Below are 23,615 nucleotides of genomic sequence, written 5' to 3'. Positions count from 1 at the left end.
GATGGAATCTGATTCTGGCATGGCGGTGCCATCACGGGAGCATGCACATCAATGGTGATTTGCATATATAGTGCACATTTTGTGGCTTTTGTCCAATAGAAGTGTGAAGACTATACCAAGAGTGAATTTGCCATCATCCATGTCACTGTTTCCAAAAATAAGCCATTGTGTTCATTTTAGAATTCCAGAGAAAGAAAACCCTACACTGGGGTTGCATCACCTCCAAAAAGAACCTGCCCTGAAAAGGCTAAGGTACCCATATTGTTGAAGATCTGGAGCGCCTTCCCTACTATGGAATCTCTCATAGCCAGTGTTAGTTTGTGGAGTTAGACACATGTAGTGATCCTGGGTGAACAGATAATGAACACAACAAATAAAGTGAAAAAGAGGAGAAAGAAGACATGGAGGACTGTAATGGCAGCTGAATAGCATAATTAAAGTCTTGAAGGCTTTCGCTGTGTGTTGCAACTTTATGAGGTGCACGTAAATTAACATACAATGCATTATGACGGCAGCAGTTGAGCGGACAACGTGCAAACTCACCGATGCAAGCACCCTGACGGAATGACATGATGGGACAGAAGGAACTCCGCACTGGGGTGCGGCACCGATGCTTGACGTGGAACTTGCGCTTGAGAGCCAGGCTGCCATCCGAGCCCTGCACACTGCGGGCGAGTTTGCAAAACATCAAAACTCGAGTTTCTGTTCTCCAGCCAAGCATTCGAGTCTTCTTGCTAATTAAACAAGTGCCAGGGCAATCTGCAGTAGACCTATACATTAGAATGCTTTTGTCCACACAAACGTGCCAAAGAAAACATACAACGACCCACCGCGGTGGCGTAGTGGCTTTGGCGTTGTGCTGCCAAGCCCGAAGGCACAGGATCGAATTCCGGCCGTGGTGGTCGCATTTCGATGAGGGCGAAATGTAAAGGTGCCTGTGTACCATGCATTAGGTGCAAGTTAAGGAATCCCCGGTGGTCAACGTTAATCTGGAGCCCTCCAGTATGGCGTACTTCATAATCTTATTGTGGTTCTGGTACATAAAACCTCACAATTTAATTTTGATCTTAAAACATATAATGAGCTCCTTGAGGAGAAGGCCTTTCGTAGTTAAAAAAAAAATTTATTCTACTTAAAGGGTTGAACCCTTGACAAACCAGCCTGTAGTTATGACATGTCCAGCAAATAAAAACGAGTGTCAATCTCACATCAGGAACTCTCGCAAGTATTCGTAGCAATGATTTAGTTGCCTTACTTGAACACCAATCTTCAGGACTGCGTTTGTAAACATGAGGTAGTATATCACTGCCAGGTCACATGAAGGGTATACTGCAGTGGAGCTGCTTAGCGCAGTCACTGACTCAGGAGCACCAAGTCTGTATCTGACAGTTATAAGGCTGCTTATTTGCCGAAGACCACCTTCAGCAAATCATCCCAGCTATCGCAATATTGCTCTCAAGCAAAATGCACCTACTCCATCGGAAACTTTACGAATGTTGTCATCATTTGGACAGCGAGCTGGGTCCACCATTATCAGATTGTACAGGTTGCACTTGTCCAAAGAAGTACAGGTTCCTCTGTGGCGCATACTAAAAGCACGTCTGCCACACACCACTGTCGTGTTGTTTGGTCTGGGATAATGTAAAATTATTTCCATCTGTTCTTATTCTAAATCCACCATTTAGCCCTCTGTGGTAGGTCAAAATGGCTTGTGCCATGCACATGCCCGTGTGGGCATGGCCAGAGCCACTTTGACCTACCATGAAGGGATAATGACGGATTTGGAATAAAACCAGAGTGGAACAGTTTTACATCATTCTGGCCCTGGCTAGCAATGCAAATGTTTAGTTGACTGCACAACTGGCCGACATTCACTGGAGACAGATAAAGTGTAGGCAGATTAATATGCCCTAATGCAAACTTTTTGCCGAAAAGCATATAAGCTGTGTTGCCTGCAACCGCTGTGCTGACTAGCGACTGTTTAAAGGAGTTCCTGTGGTGTGCTAAGACTTTCACTGCCTTGGAGGATGAAGATAACTCCCGCACTCTCCACACGAGAGTTCTGGAGTGTCAGGAGTGCCACGGGAACCCTACGTAGCACACAGCTGAACAACATGATATGAAGGCGCACAGCGGCCTGTTTACTTTTGACATCCAAAGTAATTTTTCTGACTTTATGATGAAGAATATTGTGGATGGAGAACAACAGTGAAAGGCAAAAGACATTTCTCGATCATTTCAGTCTCAGCCTTCCCTGCATCGCCCCGTCATACTCTTTACATTCCGGGTTGCACTTTTGCGTACTTTTGCGTACAGTAGCGCCATGTCTCAATTGCTGTGGTCAGTGAACTGAAGGTAATGCTTCCCCAGCTAAAATATTATAAACAGTTGCTTTCAGCATCTTCTGAAGCAGGGGTGCATTTCGCAAGGAAGTTCTCACTTCAGGAGCCACTGAGGAGCATTACTAAATCCCAGTGCCTCCTCCAGTCAACAGCTCACTCTGTGGATCATAGAGTGTGCTTCGAGTTTAGTTGTGCCAATGGGGGATAGGATGTGTGGCTTCACGCTGCCCAGCTGAGGTTAACAATGCATCTCGAGAATAGGTTAGGGACTGCCCAATCATAGATGAAATGAAAAATGATAGGCAGCGTCAATCAGAGAGCAAATGGGGCTGGGTAGCTGATATGCTAGTTGACACAAAGTGGAAGAAATGAAGCTGGGCAGGCCATGTAAGGCCATGTAATGTGCTGGGTAGATAACTGGTGGCCTATTAGAGCTACAGAATGGGTGTAAAGAGAAGTGCCGCCTGTGAAGGCAGGGAATCAGGTGTTGTGATGAAATTCGGAAATTAGCAAGCATAAGAGGGGCACGTATAAAAGGAGATCACTGGGAGAGGCCTCCATCCTCCAGTGGACATAAACAGGTGGTGATGATTGATAATTCTGTCGACCTGCCAAGTTATTTTCTCACTGCCCTCTACAGGGGTACTGCAGATGCCCACAGTCAACCACAGAAGTCTACGGTCAGCTACAGTGAACAGCAGGGGCACTAGATAACCACAATATCTCCCCAAGTTGGCTGCCATGCCTACCTGTAGAGGAGGAGGGCATTGATGAGGCCACAGTTGGCCAGCACCGACGGGTCCCTGGCTTCACGGCTCGCCCACTGGCGCGCCGAGAGGCACGTGATTGGGCAGTTTTCGGCCACCACCATCCTGCGTGCGTTACAACGGTAACAATGGTGTCAAAAGTGCTCTGCAACTTGAGTGGTTCAACTGCTGTAGAGCCAGCAAAGTGCAAGGGAATGTCGGTGCCCTCACTGAAATTCAGCAAATGCTGAACTCTGCCATTTTGTGCAGAGAGAGAGAGAACACGGAAGGGCGGAAGTTAACCAGACAGATGTTCGGTTGGCAACCCCACATGGGGGAAAGGAAGAAAAGAAAGAAGAAAGCAAAACTAGTGAGAGCTTGTGCATATATTTGCATAATATCTGCACTAGGAAGCAAGTTGACAAGGCTAGCTTGTCACATCTGTACCCTTTGAGACACAGTGTGACCCTGCAGATACTGAGCTCACCACCAGCTATTGTGGTAGCAGCAAACAGCACTTCCCGGCAGTATGTGTAAGAACCAAGGATGATGTGAAAAAAAAAAAGAAATAGAAGAGAAAGGAAGACGCCTCAATTTGCGAAAGGACCACAATATGCAAAACATGCAATGTCATCTTGGCTACAGTATCTGCACAAGAGAAAGTGCTAAAAATTTAATGTCTTAGCACAGGATCCTACGCTGTTTGGCATGCAGTGTTTCTACAAAAAGAATCCTCAATTCCAGTCACAAATAAATATATTTTTGAAATTAACTTCAAGCATTGCTTGCAGGATGCAACAGTAGGCACGCAACTCACCGCTTTCCCTTGGTCAGCTTTCCGGTGGGCAGGTCGAACAGGTAGGACACAATGTAGCCCTGCACCACGCAGAAAATGCACAGCAGGCAATTTTTTGTTTTTGTTTGTTCTTGCACAACAGAGTACAGTGAAACCTCAAAAAACTAAATTCCATCAGACAAGAAAATAGTTATGTTGCATCAAATAATTGTCATAGGCGTACAGTCGAAACAAGCAATAATGAAATCTCGCAACAATGAAATTCTCGCTACGATGAAATATTTTTGTATCCCGTCAAATGCCCGCCGGATTCAATGCATTTCACACCTCTCAACAACGAAATGTCGCTGTACTACAATCCCGCATCAACGAAATTTGCCAGAAATCAACCCCGCATGCTAACTACTTCCGCAAGGCTAGCAGGCCCCAAAATATGCTCAAATGCGGTTGCTTTGCTCTAAAATTGCGTCAAATACAAGCACATTAAACTTGCATAGGCGCGCCATTTTTGTTTACACCAAAAATTCGCAGTTCCGCCCGAAAGGCAAACCACCAATTGCGATAGCAAATTAGTAGATAGCTGTATGAAGTTAGGATAGTAGTTTTATAAGCTGTATAAGCTTGTAAACATTCGCTTACTAACTGAATTAACAATGATAGAATGTGTAAGCACGACTCAAGGAGGATGTAGAAAGAAACAGACACATACAGACAGCACTGCCTTCGTGTGTCTGCTTCTTTCTACGTCCTTGTTCAGTCACACTTACACACTCTATCATGGATTCAAACCAACTAGCTGCTAATGTGTTTTAACTAAATTAACCAGTACGGTGTCATGCATGCGCAGGTAAACATGAACACATCTTGCTCGATGAGGGCGGAAACTCGCTGTCAAAATTCTGGAATGAGGAATCACTACAGCACCAAGCGAATTGACCTTCAGGCATCTCTCGCTTCAACACAAGCAAATGCCGAAAGCACAGTGCATACAAAGCTACCGGCACTGCGCGTACTTTGCGACGATTTCAGATCGATTTGAAGATGAAGCCCGCATGGGCGTGCACTTTGGCCACGTCGCAGGTCGCTTTCAAAACACACAAGCGCCAGCAATGTGTCCCTATGGCGTCCGCAATTCGCGTGACCAACGCCGTAGTAGACGCCGTGCTTGTCTCCACTCTGCACGGAGCAGTGGGTGAGGAGGACATCGAGGCACCGTAGCAGCCGCTGGAGAAGTACAGCCTTCCACCCTCACCTCACCCTCCTCCCTTGCACATGGCAGGAGAGGGCACGCATCCAGGCCGCATTCCTCATTCACGCACATCAGATTGAACTGTGTTTCCTGGCTCACCCTCACACGCTTTCACTCATATGAAACCTCAAGACAACACCGACGGCGATGGCGATGACACCAATGGTAGAAATGCGCCTGGAGGGCCCACATAACTGCTGTCGCAATAAAACAACCAAGCGGCGGAAGCAATTGCGTGTGTTGGAAATACACCATGGTTGCCATATTGTTTGTTGATGGCCCGTTTGAAGCGTCACATATAATGTTGTGACCAACATGTGACAATGGTTTTTGCACACTGAGTGCAGTGCGTAATGTGTGCCCTGGTGAGAAAAATGCAGCAAAAACAAGGAAATCCACGTCCCACAAACGTGGAATTGTTTATGGTGCTTGAGATGGCAGTCGCAATATATATGGAGTGCCACGCATCGGGCCATGGTTGAGCAATTGTCCGGGAATACGCATCTCTTGCTTCAAGAACGCTGGCTTTGGTGCCACTCGACAGGCATTGTGTATGGATACGGTGCCAGACGTCAATGTGCGTGAAGGGGTTGTAATCGCGATCGATCGCCTTCTGGTATACGAGACAGGATCACTTTCGCGCTTGGCACCGGACGCGTCGGCACCTACGGGCGACAGCGTACACTGTAGAAATGCTGCTGCATGCGTGGAGAGCTGTAGCTCTGCGTCCGGTGCTGAGTTATGCAAAATCTCCCAAAAGTGATTGTATCTCCGAATACTGCTCCACGACCTCTGCTGATCGATGCATGCGGCGCACATTCTACTGTCAGCAGTATGCGGATCTATATCCTCAAGCAAAGCTTGCCAATGTAGGCTAACAGAATTTTGACTGTAAAGTTTCGTTCTGCGATGTGTTACCTATCTGCGCTGTCTCATTTTGCAACAACGAAATTCTCGCAAAAGCGAATTTTTTTGCATTCCCCACTGATTTCGTTACTACAAAGTTCAACTGTATATTCATTACATGCTGGTGCAATCAAGAAATGTTTTAGATTTGTTTTATCTGACAATTTGCTGTTCCGCATATCAAGGCTTGATTCTATCAGCCCAAAGAAATCTTACACAGACTCCATGCAAAGGCCCTGCTTCCATAAACATGTAAAGCTAGACAGCACAATATTTCGCTAATAACCATATGACTAACAATAAGATGTATGCACTCGTACAAGTCAGAAGTTTCATTAACATGGTGCACATGTCCATGCAGCATTGAATGATTAGTGGTGTAGCTAAAACTGTGTACATTATCAAGTTTCACTTGTTGACAAAGCAGTCAACCAAAAACTGTCTTAGAAACAAGACAATTGCCGAACAACAAGCTTGCTTCATAATGTTTTCACTGGCCTTGTGAGCATAAGTCAACACCCTATTTTAGTTACGTTTGTGTACTCCCTGTGGGAGTTTGCCAGTGAATACAGCATGGCCAAGAGAATGTTGTATAAAAGATGCCTCAATAATCCCTCTACCTGTCCTTACAAATACCACCACCTAGCCCACAGACCAGTTCTCTCTTGTAATAAAGCTTTACGAATTCGTTATTCGGGGTTCCATTAAACTAAACTTTTTATCAGATCAACATTTGACATTTTTCACATAACTTAAGAGGCTAACTGTAACGACACCTTTCTTTGGCTATATTTGCTATAAATAAGTTGTATATACTATGAAAGCAATCTTTCATAGAATTTGAACATGAACACATGTTTATGTGTTCATGTTCAGGTGCTACTTAATTACAGGTGCTACTTAAGAGCTGTAAACCTGTAAAGCTGTAGTTATCAAAAGTTTTTATTCCAGCCCTTAAGTAGCACCTACTCTGACAATGCATGTGCCTGGTGCACAATCAGCGCGTATGATGCAAATCCCTGAACATGGCCTCAGAGATCTTTAACATACCACGGAGGCTTGATTTCGCAGGTCATGTGCATGTGCTCTACTGGGTTTCATCATTCCAGGTTCCGAGCAATTTCCAGCTAGCAGCAGTGACAGCAGCTTATTCTTTAGTCTTGCTATCAAAAACATCTATTTTTGCCAGCTTTCAGCAACACATCAACTTGCATTTCAAACCTAAAATTTTTCATTGAGGCTGGGCTATACATACAGCTATTTGAAACTAGGCCTTTTACACGCTCCGAACTTTTGTTGAACACGCCTTTAACCTCCTGATAAAACAAATACAGGTATGTATACATGATACTTAGCAGCAGAAAACCAATGTGAGTTGATTGTAGCTGATAAAACTGGCTACACAAATGGCTAATGGGACACATAAGGCACTGCACCACTACATTCTGTTGACCTCACCCGGTCGTCGCCGGCCCACAGCATCTTGCCCGTCGGCTCAAAGGTCAGGCAGAGGACGCAGCCAGTGGTCTGGCTACTGCCGCCCTGCGCAATGTGTGCATGCAAGAAAGGTAAGCAAAACTTTAAGAAACTCGATGGTAACAGAAAAAAGAAAGGGCCAGCTTAACTGAAGCTTCACTGATTTCAATCGTGTGCACGATTGCGGTTTATCAAAACCCAAGGTGTGCATTAAGTGTTGCAAAGAGAGTAGTGCCAGGTACACACGACTCCAAGCTAAGCCACCGATTCCTTTGCCCACTGAAAGTTTGCACGTAAGTAGCATTCTGTGCCGGACTCAGGTTGTTATCCCATGAAACAGTGGCATCACATGTCATGGATCATTCATTTTAAACAGCGCCAAAAAAAAAAAAAAAAAACGGACAAGGAAGAGCACAGGACCAGCGCTGACTGCCAACAACATCTTTATTGAAGCCCGCACGAATATATACTATTTGCAATGGGCTGAAAGAGGGAATGGAAGAAAGGGAAAGCGAGTTATCAATAAACTCCTGCTGCGCATGCGTCACAAACATAAAACTATACAAATGTAAAATACACAATAGGGACACAATCGAAACTGATTAACTTCTAAGAAACTTTAGTTCCTTATTGCAAAGAGCTATAGAAGGGGCGCTTAGGCAAGTGGCTCCTAACTCACAAATTGAAAAGGCCTCAAAAATTTCCCTGGCCATCTGATCACTGTACCTTCTCAGCATGCGTATGTCTTTTAAGCGGGATGAGCAGCCACACTTTGCACAATGAACAGCTAGATTACTGCCAGTTTCAATCTTGGCATTGTGCACATGCTCACATAAACATTCATTAAGGCAGTGTCCTGTTTGCCTTATGTATAAGGAACATACAGTAAGGAATAAACAATAATACACGATAAGGAATAATAAAGGATAATAATATACCATAAGGAATATTGCGATAAGGAACTTAAATTCCCTAGAAGTTAATCAGTTTCGATTGTGTCCCTGTTGTGTATTTTAAATTTGTATAGTTTTACGTTTGTGATGCATGCACAGCAGGAGTTGACTGATGATGACTCCCCTTCCCTTTCTTCCTTTCCCTCTTTCAGCCTGTTGCGAATAGTATATATTTGTGCGGGCTTCAACAAAGATGTTATTGGCAGTCAACGCTGGTCCTGTGCTTTTCCCTGTCCATGTTTTTTTTTTTTTGGCACTCTTTAAAATGAATGACTCATACCAACTAGCTCGCATCCAAACCCTTCTAAGCTGTCATGGATATGGTGAACATGGAGTTTTGACACAGCAGTGACAGATGGTGCCACTGTTCCATTGCAGTGAAATTAACATTTTTCGAGTGGCAATCCTGCAGAGGACATGTGCACTTCCGATTTCTTGCAGATGACACTCGAAAGTATTGAACACAAACATGATACTATAACATAAAATCATAATTTTCTGTCAAATTTGAATGCGAACAGTTCGGAATTTTAACTGGAAGAGTATAGCGAAAACCTGGCCCTCCTATTTTGGCGACACTCGGCACAGAGCCATTCAAACAAAACCTCAAGCATTCATTAATGATCACTTTGTAACAATTTCAGGGACTTGTTCACTGTGCTTCAAGTATACATAATTCATGATCAAATGAATACATATTTCAAGGCGTTGCAGCATCACCAAGCCGCATTATCTGCATCTTATCAGGTGTATTATCATAAATTGCGTTAGGTGAGGATGCACAGGCACTACTGTGTCGTAAAGAAGTTGGCAAAACTGAGTTAGTGAAATGAGTTTGAAACTTTTTAAGCAGTATATATATGATATATTACTTTATTCACTCAATTGAACTTATTAAAATAAGAAATTAGCTGTTTAACATGACTGCCCCAGTGACGGTTTTCTCAGGGTAACAAAAACTGATCTGGAAGGCCACCATATTTTGCCTACTTCAAGCACTGGAAGAGTGTCAAAACCACTGTGTTTTGAATACCGCTTAACACAACAAACCAGGCTGTATTTTGTTCCACATAGAAATGCAACATGTGTTTGTTTCTTTAGCGATTGACCACAATTTGCTCATTGAACACAGGACGTGCTACAGCGTAGGTGCTGGCACCACATTCATAGCGGCAGTACCAACCCTGTGCTAAATTTATGTCTTTTTCTCACTTACAGAACCGTTCTTTTAGGCAAAATTGATGCTGCGCATACCAGCTTGATTTAGCAATTGAATTCAGTGCCAACTTTCCTTCTCACAGCCAAAAAAAGAAAAACAACTTCTGGTCTCAGAAGCACGGCAAATTACTAAAGCTGCAACGGGGACAGCAATAAGTTTGTTCAAACTTTGAACAGGTAAAAGTAGACTGTCCAGTGTTCCAATAAACAGTGGAGTTCCATAAACTGTTGTACAATGCTACATACCTAAGTTACAAGAGACTGACCTTGAGGTAGATGCCCGTGGAAATGTTGAGCACCTGGACAAGACCCTTGTCATTTCCTGTCTGCGATGCCACAGAAAGTCAAGGATAGCAAAAGCCTGTTCGTCACAAGTGTGATAGTGCAATGTTTCATGTTGGCGCAAGCCTACAGAAAATATAACGCCATTAAGAAGGTTTGTGAGAGGTACAGTTACTATGAGGTACTAGTTACTCATGGTTGAGGACTGTGTGAAAGAAATGGTAGTCAGACAGAGACAGAGTACTTGTGTCCTTTCAACTAAAGTGTATAATGTTCAATGGATTGCTTCGCTAATCATTGGCTTCCTAGTTAACACAAGTGTTCGCCATAAGCCTGGCCTTCCAAGCAGTAAGAATGTTTATTAGTAACTGCCACACAATTACCAATTGACTGTCAACAGTCCACAAGCCTGTACAAAAACGCTAACTGCTGGACACGAGACAAGGCAAGAGGTTTTGCTTCTTACTCTGTGGTCTTTTACGTCATGTACACCATTTTATGACTCTTGTGATATTGTCACATGTGTTTTTCTCTTCCTTGCATTTTCGTTTCATGGAGTGTTATTACCATTAGCATCTTTCTATTTTTGCATGCTCATGGTGTGAGATCACTCTAATGCCATGGTTGTTGGAACAACGTGCACAAGGAAAGGAATGCACTCAATGTAAATACACAGCCGAAACCACTTATAACAATACCAAAATACCAAAAAAATTCCATTGTTATAACCGATAATTGTTATAACCAAGTTGCCCGAAAAAAGAAAGTTGGGGGTGGCAGAGCTATTATGAGAAAACTATAACGGCAGGGAGGCCAGTGCCCCTCCCCACCACCTTCACCATCTGGCTGCTGATTGTGTTCACTCGTTTAACATTGCAACTCTGCTTCCTGCATGCTATTATCATGTGTAACAACCTGCGGCTGTTGGCATTGAAGAATCGCACTGTTATAACAAAGAGGAGTCATGGATGTCAAGTCATCTGCGAGCTCCGCCGAGGCATTGCTTTGGTGGCCCCAAAAGGGGCCTTTTAAAAAATGCGAGAACGTTGCAGCGGCAGCGTCTTGAGAAGTCCAGAAAAAATGCTGGGGTGAGATCACCACAAGCATCTCACCACGTACTTCTCACCGGCTTGCACAAGAAAACTCCATGTCTGCTGGCATTGCTTGCTTTATGCAAAGCTTGCCAACAACCTTCTCCAAGGCATCCAGGTGCTCTATGTAGTGAAGCGGAAGTCTCCTCGCGAAAACGAAGCCTTAAAGGGACTGAACATCATCTGCAGGGCCCCCTGCGAGGACAACGTTGAGGCAGCCTGCCCTACCGCGTCATCGTTGCCGTCGTAGCCGTCAATGTCATCATCGCTATCCAATGCAAGCACGTTTGTGACGATCACCTCATCGTTTGGAAGTCCTGATGTTGCTAGTGTGTTGTCTGCATGTAGAAACTCTTCTGAGTCCTGAAGCATCCCTCACCACTGCGGACCAAAGTTCAGGCATCAATTTGTCAGTGGGACCTTCGCAGGCTTCGTACAAGTCGCTGCTGCCTTGGACAAAGCACAGTTTCCTAAAGCAGTTCCATACCGTAGAAACATTAACGTCCAACCGGGCACAAAAGATAAACTGCACGGCCATCAATAGATTGAGCTTTGAGTCTGTTGCTCCCTGCTTGTTCGCGTGGCCATGTACGCCTACAAGACTAACTTGTTCAGGTTGCGGTGACGATACATGACTTTAATATTGGCGAGGACTCCGGTGTGCATGGTCTGCAAGCCTGCCATCACGTGTGGTGGCAGGAAAAAAACTTCCACGCTTGAGAGCTCAGGCATGAAGTGGTGGGCTCTGCAATTATCTAGGATGAGCGCTCCTTTCCTCTTGGATCGCTCAATATGTTGATAGAGGAATCAAGAGCCACTCACGAAAAAGTTCTGGCGTCATCCATGCCTTACGGTCAGTGGCGTAGCTAGGTCGTTCGGCACCTGGGGCTCATAGGTCTTCTGTCACGCCCCCCCCCCGGGTGTAGTGAGGAAGGCGAGGATATCGAAAATTTTTGGGGAGGGGGAGTATTGTTTCAGCGTCAGTGCAGCCACCTTGGATACCACACATGTTCCCCCTCTCCCTCCCTTCACTTTCGTTCCCAGAGATTGCGAATGTAGCAGGTATACATGCAGTTTTATTTTCTGCACTAAATACCACAGGGGACACTGCACTGATAGCGTGTCATAAGCGCATTTGCACATCCGCTGTCAGACTGTAATGCTTGGCAGCAAATACAGATGCGGCATTGTGGAAAATATGGCTCACAAGTAACAAAACAATTCTAATGCAGTTTTAATTAGCTATTTTAGAGACGATATTGCATTTCCAAAATTCAAGCCCGACAGTCATATGTTCCCAACAATGTCACAGAATTCATCGTAGGTACTACAGTGTACAGTATTTTGGCTGTGGGCAGCCCTGAACCCAAATGAAAATCAAATAGCGCATCAGTGACGATGATTTCCTCATCCTATTAGGAAACTCCATCTGCTTTCCTCTGCGCGGTTGACAACGCTATGACAATTAGGAGTTCTCTTCATTCTGATCCATAAAGCTTTTCTTTATTTGCTGCTATTGGCAAACGTCATTATCTGAGCTTCAGTACCGCCGCAAGGTTGGGAACGGAAACAGAGCTCGATTCGCGTTGATTCCTGGTGTTACCATGAAAAAGAGAGAGAGAGAGAGAGAGAGATGGCTGCAATGAAGCTCGTGCCAGCGATAGCTTGCGCTACTATTGCTCTGCACTCGCAATGGAGAGGATAGAAATATCGACGTCACTGGTGCAGCATTTCATATTTATTTCGGTACTGCCATACTGGGCCACCCACAGCATCAAAGTACTGCAGGCTCTAGCACCCAAGACGATCTTGTTTAGAGAATAAATTTTTGTCAAGTTGTTAATATGACTTTGGGGCCCTCAATTCCAGAATTGCAATGTTTCCTCTATGATTGTTATTTAAGCTGTTACTTAAGATATCATACATTAAGATTGCGCAGACTAAATGGAAGAGGCCCCGAAGGGGCACATGGCCTAACTGTATGTTTGGCGACGTCCGCTCCGATCATGAGCGCACGGCGAGTGGTTTAGCGACCACTTAGCAAATTAAATTTTTTAGCCACCACATTCTGCGGCACTACTTCTAGTATGTATATTGGGTACATGAGCTTGGGCTGCTGGTTACTGGAGCACCTTAATTAACCAGTTGTGCCCAGTCAAGCCGGCGGAAAGAGGGGTGTCTTCAGACATATATGACGCCCCCCCAATTGGCACCTGGCACCCGGGGCCCGCAGCCCCCCGGCCCCCCCCCTTGTTACTATGCCATTGCTTACGGTTGTGACTGTAGCATACCGGCATCCTGGCAGCACCGCGGAAGCAGTAGGGATTTTTTTATTTCCCAATGACAAATGTGGCGCACTTGTCTCTCCTGTCCATGATGGCGCACAAGAACACAGTGAGGCACAGCTTGCTGTTTTTGCCACTCTTACACGTGCCTCCTTTGAGTGCAAGCGTCTTGAATAGGAACAGTGCTATTTCGTTGCTATTATACATGTTGGTGCCAATGTACTTGTCAAGGATGCGGGGCAGCGTTTCCCTCCACCCACTTCTGCTTCGCCTCCACGTCAAGCAAAGCACCCTCGCCGGTGATGGCTTCGTAAACAATGCCGTGCCTCTCTTTGAAGTGCTGCACCCAGCTGCCACCTGGGTGTAAGTCCACATTGTTGATGATGCTAATGAGCAGGGCAAACTGCTTTGCCTTTGTGGCCAGAATTGGCCCGCTGATGGGCAAGTTCATGGCATGGGAACTGAGAAACCACTACTAGAGGGCCTCTTCCACCTCCTTATAGGCACCTTGTCGAGCGTAGACAATGGGCGTTTGCACTCGTTGTCTACAGAGAAGCTTTCTTTGTCAAACATGTCTACCACGCAGATGATTGTCAACAGTGTCAGTTGCGACAGTCCGTACTTCACCAAGCCACACACTTCTTTACCATCTCTGCAGTTCTTCATGATACTGCACTCTGTTTCCGAATCTATAGCAATGCGCTGTCTTTTCACCAGCAACGTTGTGCATTGCCGACGATCAGCGGGTGGATCAGCCATCTTCCATGTCGATGGCAAGTCAAACGAAGCGGTGCAACCATAAGGCCAGGAACGACCTCGACGCAACCAACAAAGATGAGCATGAGTGACTTGCTCCATTGGCAGAACTACACAGAATGAGGGGCTAGCAAGCAAGCCAATACTCTGGAAGCAGTGCTGTCAGCGCAGTTCGTGTGGTCTATTTGTGTTTTGGAAGGTGGTGTGGCATAGAGCTACGAGCACAGCCCATTCGTGTTTGGAGGGGTGGGAGGGCAACGGGAGAGAGGCACGTGAGGCTGGCGAGCGGTGAAGGCTATAAGACAGGTTCTATCGTATGAGCATGCAGCGGCCGCTGGGGCTGCGGGGAGGATGCAGCGGCTCAAATTTATCTTTTTCTTTTTTCTTTTGAAGCATTTGACATTCCTTTACCTTTTGGCATGGACACCCAGAAGCCAGACTTCATCATTATAACCGATAATGCGGCATGGGGACATTGTAGTGAGTGGGTTATTTCACCATAGAAAACATACAAACGTTGACAGAGCAGCAGCTTTCTCAGTGTTATAACTGATATACAGTTAAACCTCGAGGAAAATAGGCAATTTTCTTCATTATATAGAAATTTTGTTGAATTGAAATTCGACCTCTTATGCAAATAAGTACACTCGCCGATCTTTTTTCTTACACGGACAGGGGCCGCAGAATTTTTCAAATTATTGCACAACTGAAGAAAGCAAAATTGAATGAGAAAACAATCCTTTGAAGAACTTGGGAGTTGGCGATGAATGATATGGTTTCATGCCACATCGACAATATCTTCACATCCGTGGTACAAATTAGGCAAAGTCAGCCACGCTTTTGCATGCACTCCACCTCTGCGGCTGATAGCATGACCCCGCACTGGGACGACGCTATCTTTAAAAGCGCCGGCAGTGGGGAGTGCATGCTTAGTCTGCCTCTTGCTCCAACGGGTCACGCGCCAGATTACCTCTAAAGCAGGGTGCGCGACTGCATATGCGCTGAGCCGCCCTTACAGCCATGCACAGCCATGGCTGAGATGCACGGCAACTCTCCGCCCCTCACGCGCGCTTGGTCGCATTACCACGAGTTTGCTCCCTTCCCCCTCTTTCCCTTTGCATGCGTGGGAAGGCGGCAGTCATGAAGCCACTACCTTTTTTGTCTCACCATCGCAATCGCACACTTTCATTCGCACCTAAAGCACAAAGTGTGCGGGGTGCGATAGAATGTTATTGCACATGGACTTTACGTGGCGCATGATGCGGCTCCACTTTGGTGGTCGCTTTTGTTGCGCCGAGAATGATTTGAAAGGTGCGTTTGCAAGCAGCCACTTGTAATTCAATAATTTGACCATCTGCGTCTGCGGAAGTTTCCATTTATTGCTTGGGCATTCCTTTGAGGCAGAAGTGAAATTTTGTTACATTTAAATTGCACACAAACACACTTCGTTATATTGAGGGTCTAACTACATGGTGTCTGTGGACAAGAAGTCATAAAAAGTTAAATACTTCATTATATCGATAATTTCATTACATGGACATTCGTCATGTTGAGGTTTAACTGTAATGTCAAAACTGGCATCATAATAAGTTGGTTCGATTGTAGCGAATTCCAGAAGTACGGTAGTGGCCACAGGTTGATCCAAAATGTTTGACTGCAAGCTCTGAGTAGGGGCTGACTGTGAGCTGCACCTTTCTATTCAACGACCGCCGACTTCGCTGGACACATTCAGTGCTGCCGAGTTGCTCGGTTTCATCTAGCTGGCACAAGTTCACCCAACGAAGAATGTGCTCCCTCTCGACTGTGGTGCACTGCTATACGAAAGCGATTTCCAGTGGATTCAAATGCCGTGTGTCTTGCAGGGTGGCAAGGCACATAACACACCAGTAACTTTGTCCTGAGGCACAGTTAAATTGCATGCAGTTCAGCCGTAGGCACAAGCTGCCACTGGCTCGTCCAAGGATACAACCACCATGTTGTTGTTAGCTGGCTGGAACACGCACGACAGGATGGCCGCCCCGGCTGGATCGGGCACCGTGCGCACGCAGCTTCCCTTCTTGGCGTCCCAGAGCCGCACTGTACTGTCCAGGGACCCAGACACCAAGAGGTCATTGGAGAGAGACCACTCGAAGCCTGCGCGACGGCACACCCCAAGGAGCAGACTGTAGTTGTATTCGCTCATTTCACAAGGAAAGATGCACTTTCGTGAAGGTACACTTAAAAAGAAAGCCCAGTTTTATGCATACATACACAACAAACTGGCCATGACAGTAGTGTATGGGTTGGCCGTTCTGTCAATATAACCATGCTGTTATATTTTTAAAGTTCTAAATGTAGAAAAACTGCAAGCCCATTCAGAGCCAGCTATTAACAAATACAGTACTCAGGCAAGTGTAAAGAAAGAACAGAAAACAAGAGAATGTCAACATGCACTGCCTTCACAAACACGTCACAAACCCACAAGCCTGTACCCCTTCAAACCAATACTAAGACATGCAGATGAGAAATAAGGTAGCAAATACATAGCACGTTCCACGACCACCCGCAGTGCTTCCGGGACACTAAAAAGGTTGCTCCTCTATTCTGTTCGACTGATCGATTGTTTGACTCATTGACTGATTGTGTTTGACATACCAAAGCAACACAAGGGCCATGAAGGACAGTGTGGCGGAGGGCTCTGGATTAATTCTGACCACCTGCAGATATCTCAAATGTGCAGCCAAAGCTTCACACATGAGTGTTTCTGTATTACGCCCATGTCAAAATGCAGCCGCTGTGGCAGGGATGCGACCCCAGAACATTACCTCCAGTACCAAAACACCATAGCCCCAGAGCAACAAGAGTGGGCTTCTAACTGAGAGCGCAATGATATAGAGGGAAAGGGCCCCACAGAAGAGAGAGAGAGAGAGAGAGAGAGAGAGAGAGAGAGAGAGAGAGAGAGAGAGAGAGAGAGAGAGAGAGAGAGAGAGAGAGAGAGAGAGAGAGAGAGAGAGAGAGAGAGAGCTGCCAGGCCAGGAGCCAGACACATGTTCAGTGCTGTGTGCTCCTATATGTTACATATGCTACTGTAAGAGCAAAAGTAATCATAGGTAAGCATTGCTTGTGCTGCATCTACAGTGACCTATGTCGGCATTAAAGAGGTTCGTTGAAGAGCAGCATATATTCCATATAGACTCACATAGGGGCCGCACTTTTTTTCCCACAACTTTGACTAGGTGTGGCCCTTACATGGGACCAAACCTCTTGGTTAAAAATGTGCCGGCGCAGCCGGTGGCTTGTGCACCCCCCGGCTCTCGCCATCTAGTAGTGGCACACGGAAGTATGCAGTGCGTGAGAATTCACCAATGTGCATGCGCAGCATCAGGGCAGAGAACGCAATTGCTTCTTCTCCGTCAGAATTTCCTATTCTTTTTTTAAATTTTGGGCTGCCAAGTTGGGGGTGCGGCCTTTACACAAATCTTTACGGTTTACACACTGCCACATACTCAGTGCTCCAAGTTGGTCCGACAGTAGGTTTCAAACCCAGTTCCCTCAGCGCAGCAGCCCAATGCTCTACCCATTTGACCATGGACTACCCAGTAATACCGGTAGGCAGGAGAATGTTTACAAAGAAACATATGTACACATGTGCATACGTATATATGCACATATGCACGTACGTAATTGCATATGTACACACACGCACACACGCACACACACACACACACACACACACACACACACACACACACACACACACACACACACACACACACACACACACACACACACACACACACACACACACACACACATATACATACATACATACATACATACATACATACATACATAGCCCTGGAAAGTGCATGAAGTAGAAGTGCCCTAAGAACGGCATAAAAAATGCAAAGACCTTTGGAGGGCCCAAGTAAGCTGTATGGCACAAGCCCGAAACTGTGAAGCTTTAGCAGCTGCAAATATGGCAAAAGTCACCAATTCACAAATGAAAGAGATGCAAAGTTTTAAGGTATCACAGTGTATCCCAGAGCCACAGTAGCAGGCTCACCAGTGACTTTGCCATGGTGCCCCTCGAGCATGTAAAGCACGCAGGGCGGGTCCAACTGGCAAATGGACAGGTTCCCATCCGCAGACGAGCAGCCCAGCAAGTACTTCTCGTTGTTTGCAAACCGCACTGAGGTCACTGGGAAGACGAGGTATGCAAACTGTGTTTACTTGGCGTGCAGCAGCCCAACATGTGCAGAATTACTAATGTAGGCTGCCTGTCCCGATTGCAAAAGTGGCAGGTTAGCCATGTGTGATTCGTTGGATACGTTGTAAACACATCTTTAATTTTTTTCCTGCATACTGCTTTGAGGCTGTATGACATTGCAATCATGTAATTCATTTACAACTGTCACTTTCAGTACAGAAAAATGCACAGTTATGCATGCAAAGATACGACGTTTATAGGAAGATTCGAAAATGGCCAAAAGTGGTCGAACAAGGGGCGTTGCTGGAGCCCATGTTATGACGAGGACGCTCGATTAATTTATATCTTTACTGATTTCACAAAAGACATAGTATTTAACTTAGCAGAGTGAAATCTTGGGCGAGATTGTATGACTTCATGTTATAGCCGTATAGAGCAAGAAGATGAGGACACAAGGTGAAAAAAGGACAAGATGTGTGCCGACATCAAACTGAAGTTCACCGCACACAAGAGTGGACAATTAAAAACAAGAGCAACAAAACATATGCATGGACAAAGGGTTCAGGGGGTCAACACACCAGACTTTTTAAGTGCATTCAACTAACTCTTGAACAGAGTCGGCAACGGTTGGCTAGTGCGTGTGTCGCCATTCTCTCTTGACTAGGAGAGCTTCCACTATCTCTCACGTTAGTTGATCACTGTGATTAAAAACGACCAATAAAATTCGTCTAATAAAATTGCTTCACACCTACATTCACGGCAGTGTAATGCAAGGTGGGAACAGGCAGCACCCTAGAGTGAGCAGTGGTGCTCTCCTAGCCAAACCAAACGTTAATGCACCAGCCCATTTGCCTGATGCACAGCCTTCCACAGGCAAAAGGAATGTCATAGGCCATCCGACATCTGCAGGGAACAAATTGCATTCCATATTTAGTGATACACTGATTGTGCCTGGGCTGCTCCTTACTGCTTAGGTGTTTTTGCAAGGCTGGACAGATAGCACTAATCTTATTCTGTGCTTAAAAAAACCACACCTACATTGTGTCAGGCGGCCAGATGATTTTTTTTTTCAAGTGGTGCGACACCTCGTGAACAGAGAGGATTATCGCAAACGGCCTTTTTTAGAGCATCTTCTCGCTTGGCACCCTTTAACCTCCTACTATGACTGCCTTGACAACCTCCACCTCATGTATACGTTTTTTCGTGCAATGCAGCTTAAAATGAACACATGATATGCATAACCAAAGATTGACAGCTTCCCCTGAAGGTAAATCATTGAAAGCGATACAAGGTTTAGCATTTCACTCAAGGTGTCTAGGAAAGCTGGTGCAATGATGAGCGCCACCAACAGCTTTTGAGGGCACGCATGTCGGTGGTGCACAAGATGAGGCCGAAGCATAACCATCAACATTCGTCATCCCCCAAAGAAAGAGCTAGGTACTAGATTTACCTTGACTGTTTACCGTCCATTCCACTGATACTAGTATTTTGCCCACAGATGGCCAGCATAGATGCTAATGTGTGCGTTAGCACAGCACTCACGCCAGCAGTGGAAATGCTGCCCTGGTTCTGGCAGAGCTAATTCCGCACAGCAGGACAGTGGGCATTTACTTGGCTTAATCACTTTTGCAGCCAAGTGCACTGTGTGTAGATACCGTGACAGCACGACGGCAACGTCAACACACCTCGAGAGTCCGTACAACTGCTATTGCAATAAAACTGCGATGTCTTGTCTTTGTTGGGGCCCTGATGGAGACACATTTCCTTTTTGAAACGTTGGCCCCAGCCTGAGATATTGCTCTTTTGACTAACAATTTTCAAAAAAAGAAAAGGAAAAGTAAAGAAAGAAAAACAAAATTTTGGGGCTTTATGTGCCAAAAAAACAATTTGATTATGAGGCATGCTGTACTGGGGAACTCTGGATTAATTTTCATTACCTGGAGTTCTTTAACATGCACCAATTGCACGGTATATGGCTGTTTTTGCATTTTGCCCCATTGATATGCCGCAGTGGCGGCGGGGTGATCCTGTGCCCTTGGGCTTCGCAGCACGCCGTAGCCACTACACCAACATGGCGGGTCGATTTATTGATTTTTACCCGAGTGCTACCTACCTTAGGTTTACGATGTCACAGTCTGTGTCGTGTATCCATGTTCTTTCTCGTCATTCAAAGCTTTTTATAACTTTAGAGCACAATGTCAAGTTATGTTGACTTAACTAGCCCGCTGCCAAAATTCCTCAATCCCGTTCTCCCCTCATGGGTTAATGTTGTGAATGGTGGGCTTTCAACAATGTGGCTTAAATAAAGTCTTTCATTGAAAAATACCTGAAACAAGCACTTGAATTATCGGCGACTGTCGCAAAGAAAGAAGACTCAAAGTGCTCTCTAAATTTGATGAATAACATTGCAGTGTACCTCTGGGAACAAAAGTAGAGTAACGCCATTCTAAAAGCAGGGCCACCTTATCATAAAGTCTCGCAAGTTACTGTACTGTTATAAAGTATTGAAAACTGTTGTACGAAGGCTTGTAAAGACTGAAGAACCAGCTTGCCAGGTACACAAAGTACAGCAGTGCCGACTCACCTGATAAGGTAGTCCGATTCATGTCCCACCTATTCAGGATTTGTGGAGCAACACGTAGGTGGTGTTCAAGCTTATACTAACCCTAGCAACAGCCGTGCTGGGTGTCACCCATGCCCTTTTGCAATGCCGACAATACTGCAAGCTGCTGGTGCAGCAATGGGTCTATCGCATATTTTTCCAGCTGTGGATAACGAGCTGAGGCACTTCGATGAGACGCATTTTCTCGATTGCTCACTTAGCACCAACTTAGGACACACTTCATTAAAACTTATTTCTGGGCGAGCTGGTGCATACTTGACATAAAAATTGTTACAGCGCAAACAGATGCAACCACAAGTATCAAGGACGGGACACAAGCGCTGTGTCCCAGTACTCCGGCGCTGTGTACTGTGACACTTCCAGCGCTTGTGTCCCGTCCTTGATACTTGTGGTTGCATCTGTTTGAGCTGTAACAATTTTTATGTTAGGACACACTTACACCACACTTAGCACCAACAGCTAGTGGAGAAAGAAAGGAGAGAGAACACATTTTGAAAGCACAAACAACAGAGCGGCTGAGTTTTAGAAGAGAGCACTGCAGCCAGCTGGGCGTATTGGATTGCCTGGACATTACACAGTTGGCTTTGCCAGATGCATTGCAAGATAGGCAAGTCACTGCAGCTGTTTATTGGCGTCCTTGGCTCAGCACAACCACTTTAACAAAAAGACCTGTCTTTGCTGAGAATACAAAATTTGTTTGCATGTTACCTTTATTCTGTCATTCACTGGCGTGTATTTTCGGCATCGTTCGCTGGCATATAACAGCTTGTTTGATGCATTCAATGGGCAATGAAAGAAATCTCTTAGACGATTTTGTTGAGTCCGAAAAGACAAATAAGTATCTATATGCAAGAGATTTCTGGGAACAATAAATTAGAATTCGAAGAAAGGACAAGTAAAAAAAAAAACGGGTTCTCTTGCTAAACGCAATGGCACCAACCTGGGATTCCTCTTGTACTCACCGGCATCGCGGTGCTGGTCAAAGATGTGGTGAACGCCCGCGAACGCATAGTTCTCCGAGATGCTTGTACCGCCAACAATGGCACTGCGTGGTGGTGCACAATATTACGGTGACACTTCCAGGAGGTGACCACACAATGACACAATTCAGTAAAAAATGCTCTTGACTGGTTAGTGCTTCAAAGGACAATACAACCCACGAAGATCCAGTTCCAATTCAATAAAGTTACCGTGACCGATAAAGGCAAGCTGAAGGAAAAAAAACCAGTCACAAAAGACAGATTTTTTTTCTTCAACTATGCACCACTGGCCCGGATTTTAACCCTTCTGCAAAGGCAAGCTGGTGCTTCATTTTTCTTTTGGGAACATGAACAAATGGAGGCACCAAATTTTACTGACTATGGAACCCCAAAGGCAGTGCCAATCTGGTTCAGTTCTTCGGTTCAGTCGACTCACTTCAACATGTACTGTGCATCTGATTCATAGGAAGACGAGACTTTTCGTGCTACTGTGCCGAGGTCACAGTGAGCCCATAAGGTCAATGGTCGAGCACTATTTCTGGTGCCACATGTCAGACTGTTGTTTGCAAGAGGCCATCACTCAGACAAAGCTGCTGGCAATACCACCACGAAAAATGGGACAGGGGTCTCACAAACAGCAACAGCACCAACAAATAAGATTCAAGCGCAGGGTTTTGCCACATTCATATAGACAGGACATAAATGTTTTCATTTGTGCACAGTGTACAGCCGCCCTGATTTTTAATAATATAGCGCGAGCGTCGACTGAACTGCTGGTGAGCGCCTTATAACGGCGATAAGCGTGCAACAAGGCGAGAGTTCGCGCACGAGCCTTGTTGCCTTGTTGCACTCGCCTTGTTGCACGCTCTTGTTGCACGCTTATCGCCGTTATAAGGCGCTCACCAGCAGTTCAGTCGACGCTCGCGCTATATTATTAAAAATCAGGGCGGCTGTACTTATTGACTGCTCAGTAACTGTGCAGGAAGAGATGATAGAATAAACATGCTGTAGTTTTTCGTCAAGGCATCCTCTCTGATGAGCCTGCAGGGGCAGGAGTGCCCTATGGAAGTTATAGAAAACTATACCTCAGCTGATTTTCTCCAGTTATTTTCCTTGGGTTTCACTGTCCGTTGGATTCACAAGGCTTACTACTGCAGGCAGATGCACAAACAAGTATTAAGAAATGTCTTTGATATTTAGACTTAGCGTCCTCGTCTCAGACGTGGACATCAATGTGATGCACAGATGCTTGGGTCATGGTTTTCATGACACGACAGCGTTTACTGGTGGTATGCAGTCAGCTTATTTGTGGTTCTCCCTGTTGGTCCCACTGGAGATTAGACAAGAAATGATGCACAACCAAGCTGGGAAGAGTGCTCAACACTGCTTGTATTAGGACAAATACAAAGAATTTTGGCAGAACTCATCTACAATGACTATTCAAGTACGTGAATATCTGAAGCGTGTCACGTATGAGGCACGGCCATGTACCGCAGCTGGTCGCCTCTTTCATGCTTGCCTCTTGCCATGCTGTACACTCTAGCAGCACAACTATAATAATATTTGGGGTTTTACGTGCCAAAACCACTTTCTGATTATGAGGCACGCCGTAGTGGAGGACTTCGGAAATTTTGACCACCTGGGGTTCTTTAACGTGCACCTAAATCTAAGCACACGGGTGTTTTCGCATTTCGCCCCCATCGAAATGCGGCCGCCGTGGCCG

The 23,615-nt window shown here is 45.5% G+C and overlaps 1 protein-coding gene across 2 annotated transcripts in view; it reads right to left on the bottom strand.

Moving 5' to 3' along the window:
- The window catches only part of LOC142590536 (WD repeat-containing protein 13-like), a 47,322-nt gene that overhangs the window by 7,922 nt on the left and 15,785 nt on the right, over positions 1-23,615 (bottom strand). For both annotated transcript variants that reach the window (XM_075702729.1, XM_075702730.1), the window contains exons 6-13: positions 21,875-21,957; positions 18,146-18,280; positions 16,067-16,233; positions 9,953-10,012; positions 7,498-7,581; positions 3,906-3,964; positions 3,092-3,214; positions 544-665 (exon numbers count right to left, since the gene is read on the bottom strand). In XM_075702729.1, the coding sequence (XP_075558844.1) occupies positions 544-665; positions 3,092-3,214; positions 3,906-3,964; positions 7,498-7,581; positions 9,953-10,012; positions 16,067-16,233; positions 18,146-18,280; positions 21,875-21,957 (833 nt within the window). The remainder of the gene's footprint in view (positions 1-543; positions 666-3,091; positions 3,215-3,905; positions 3,965-7,497; positions 7,582-9,952; positions 10,013-16,066; positions 16,234-18,145; positions 18,281-21,874; positions 21,958-23,615) is intronic.

This window comes from Dermacentor variabilis, chromosome 8, assembly GCF_050947875.1.
Source record: "Dermacentor variabilis isolate Ectoservices chromosome 8, ASM5094787v1, whole genome shotgun sequence".
NCBI classification, from domain to species: domain Eukaryota; kingdom Metazoa; phylum Arthropoda; class Arachnida; order Ixodida; family Ixodidae; genus Dermacentor; species Dermacentor variabilis.
This window is presented reverse-complemented; position numbering and strand designations above follow the sequence as displayed.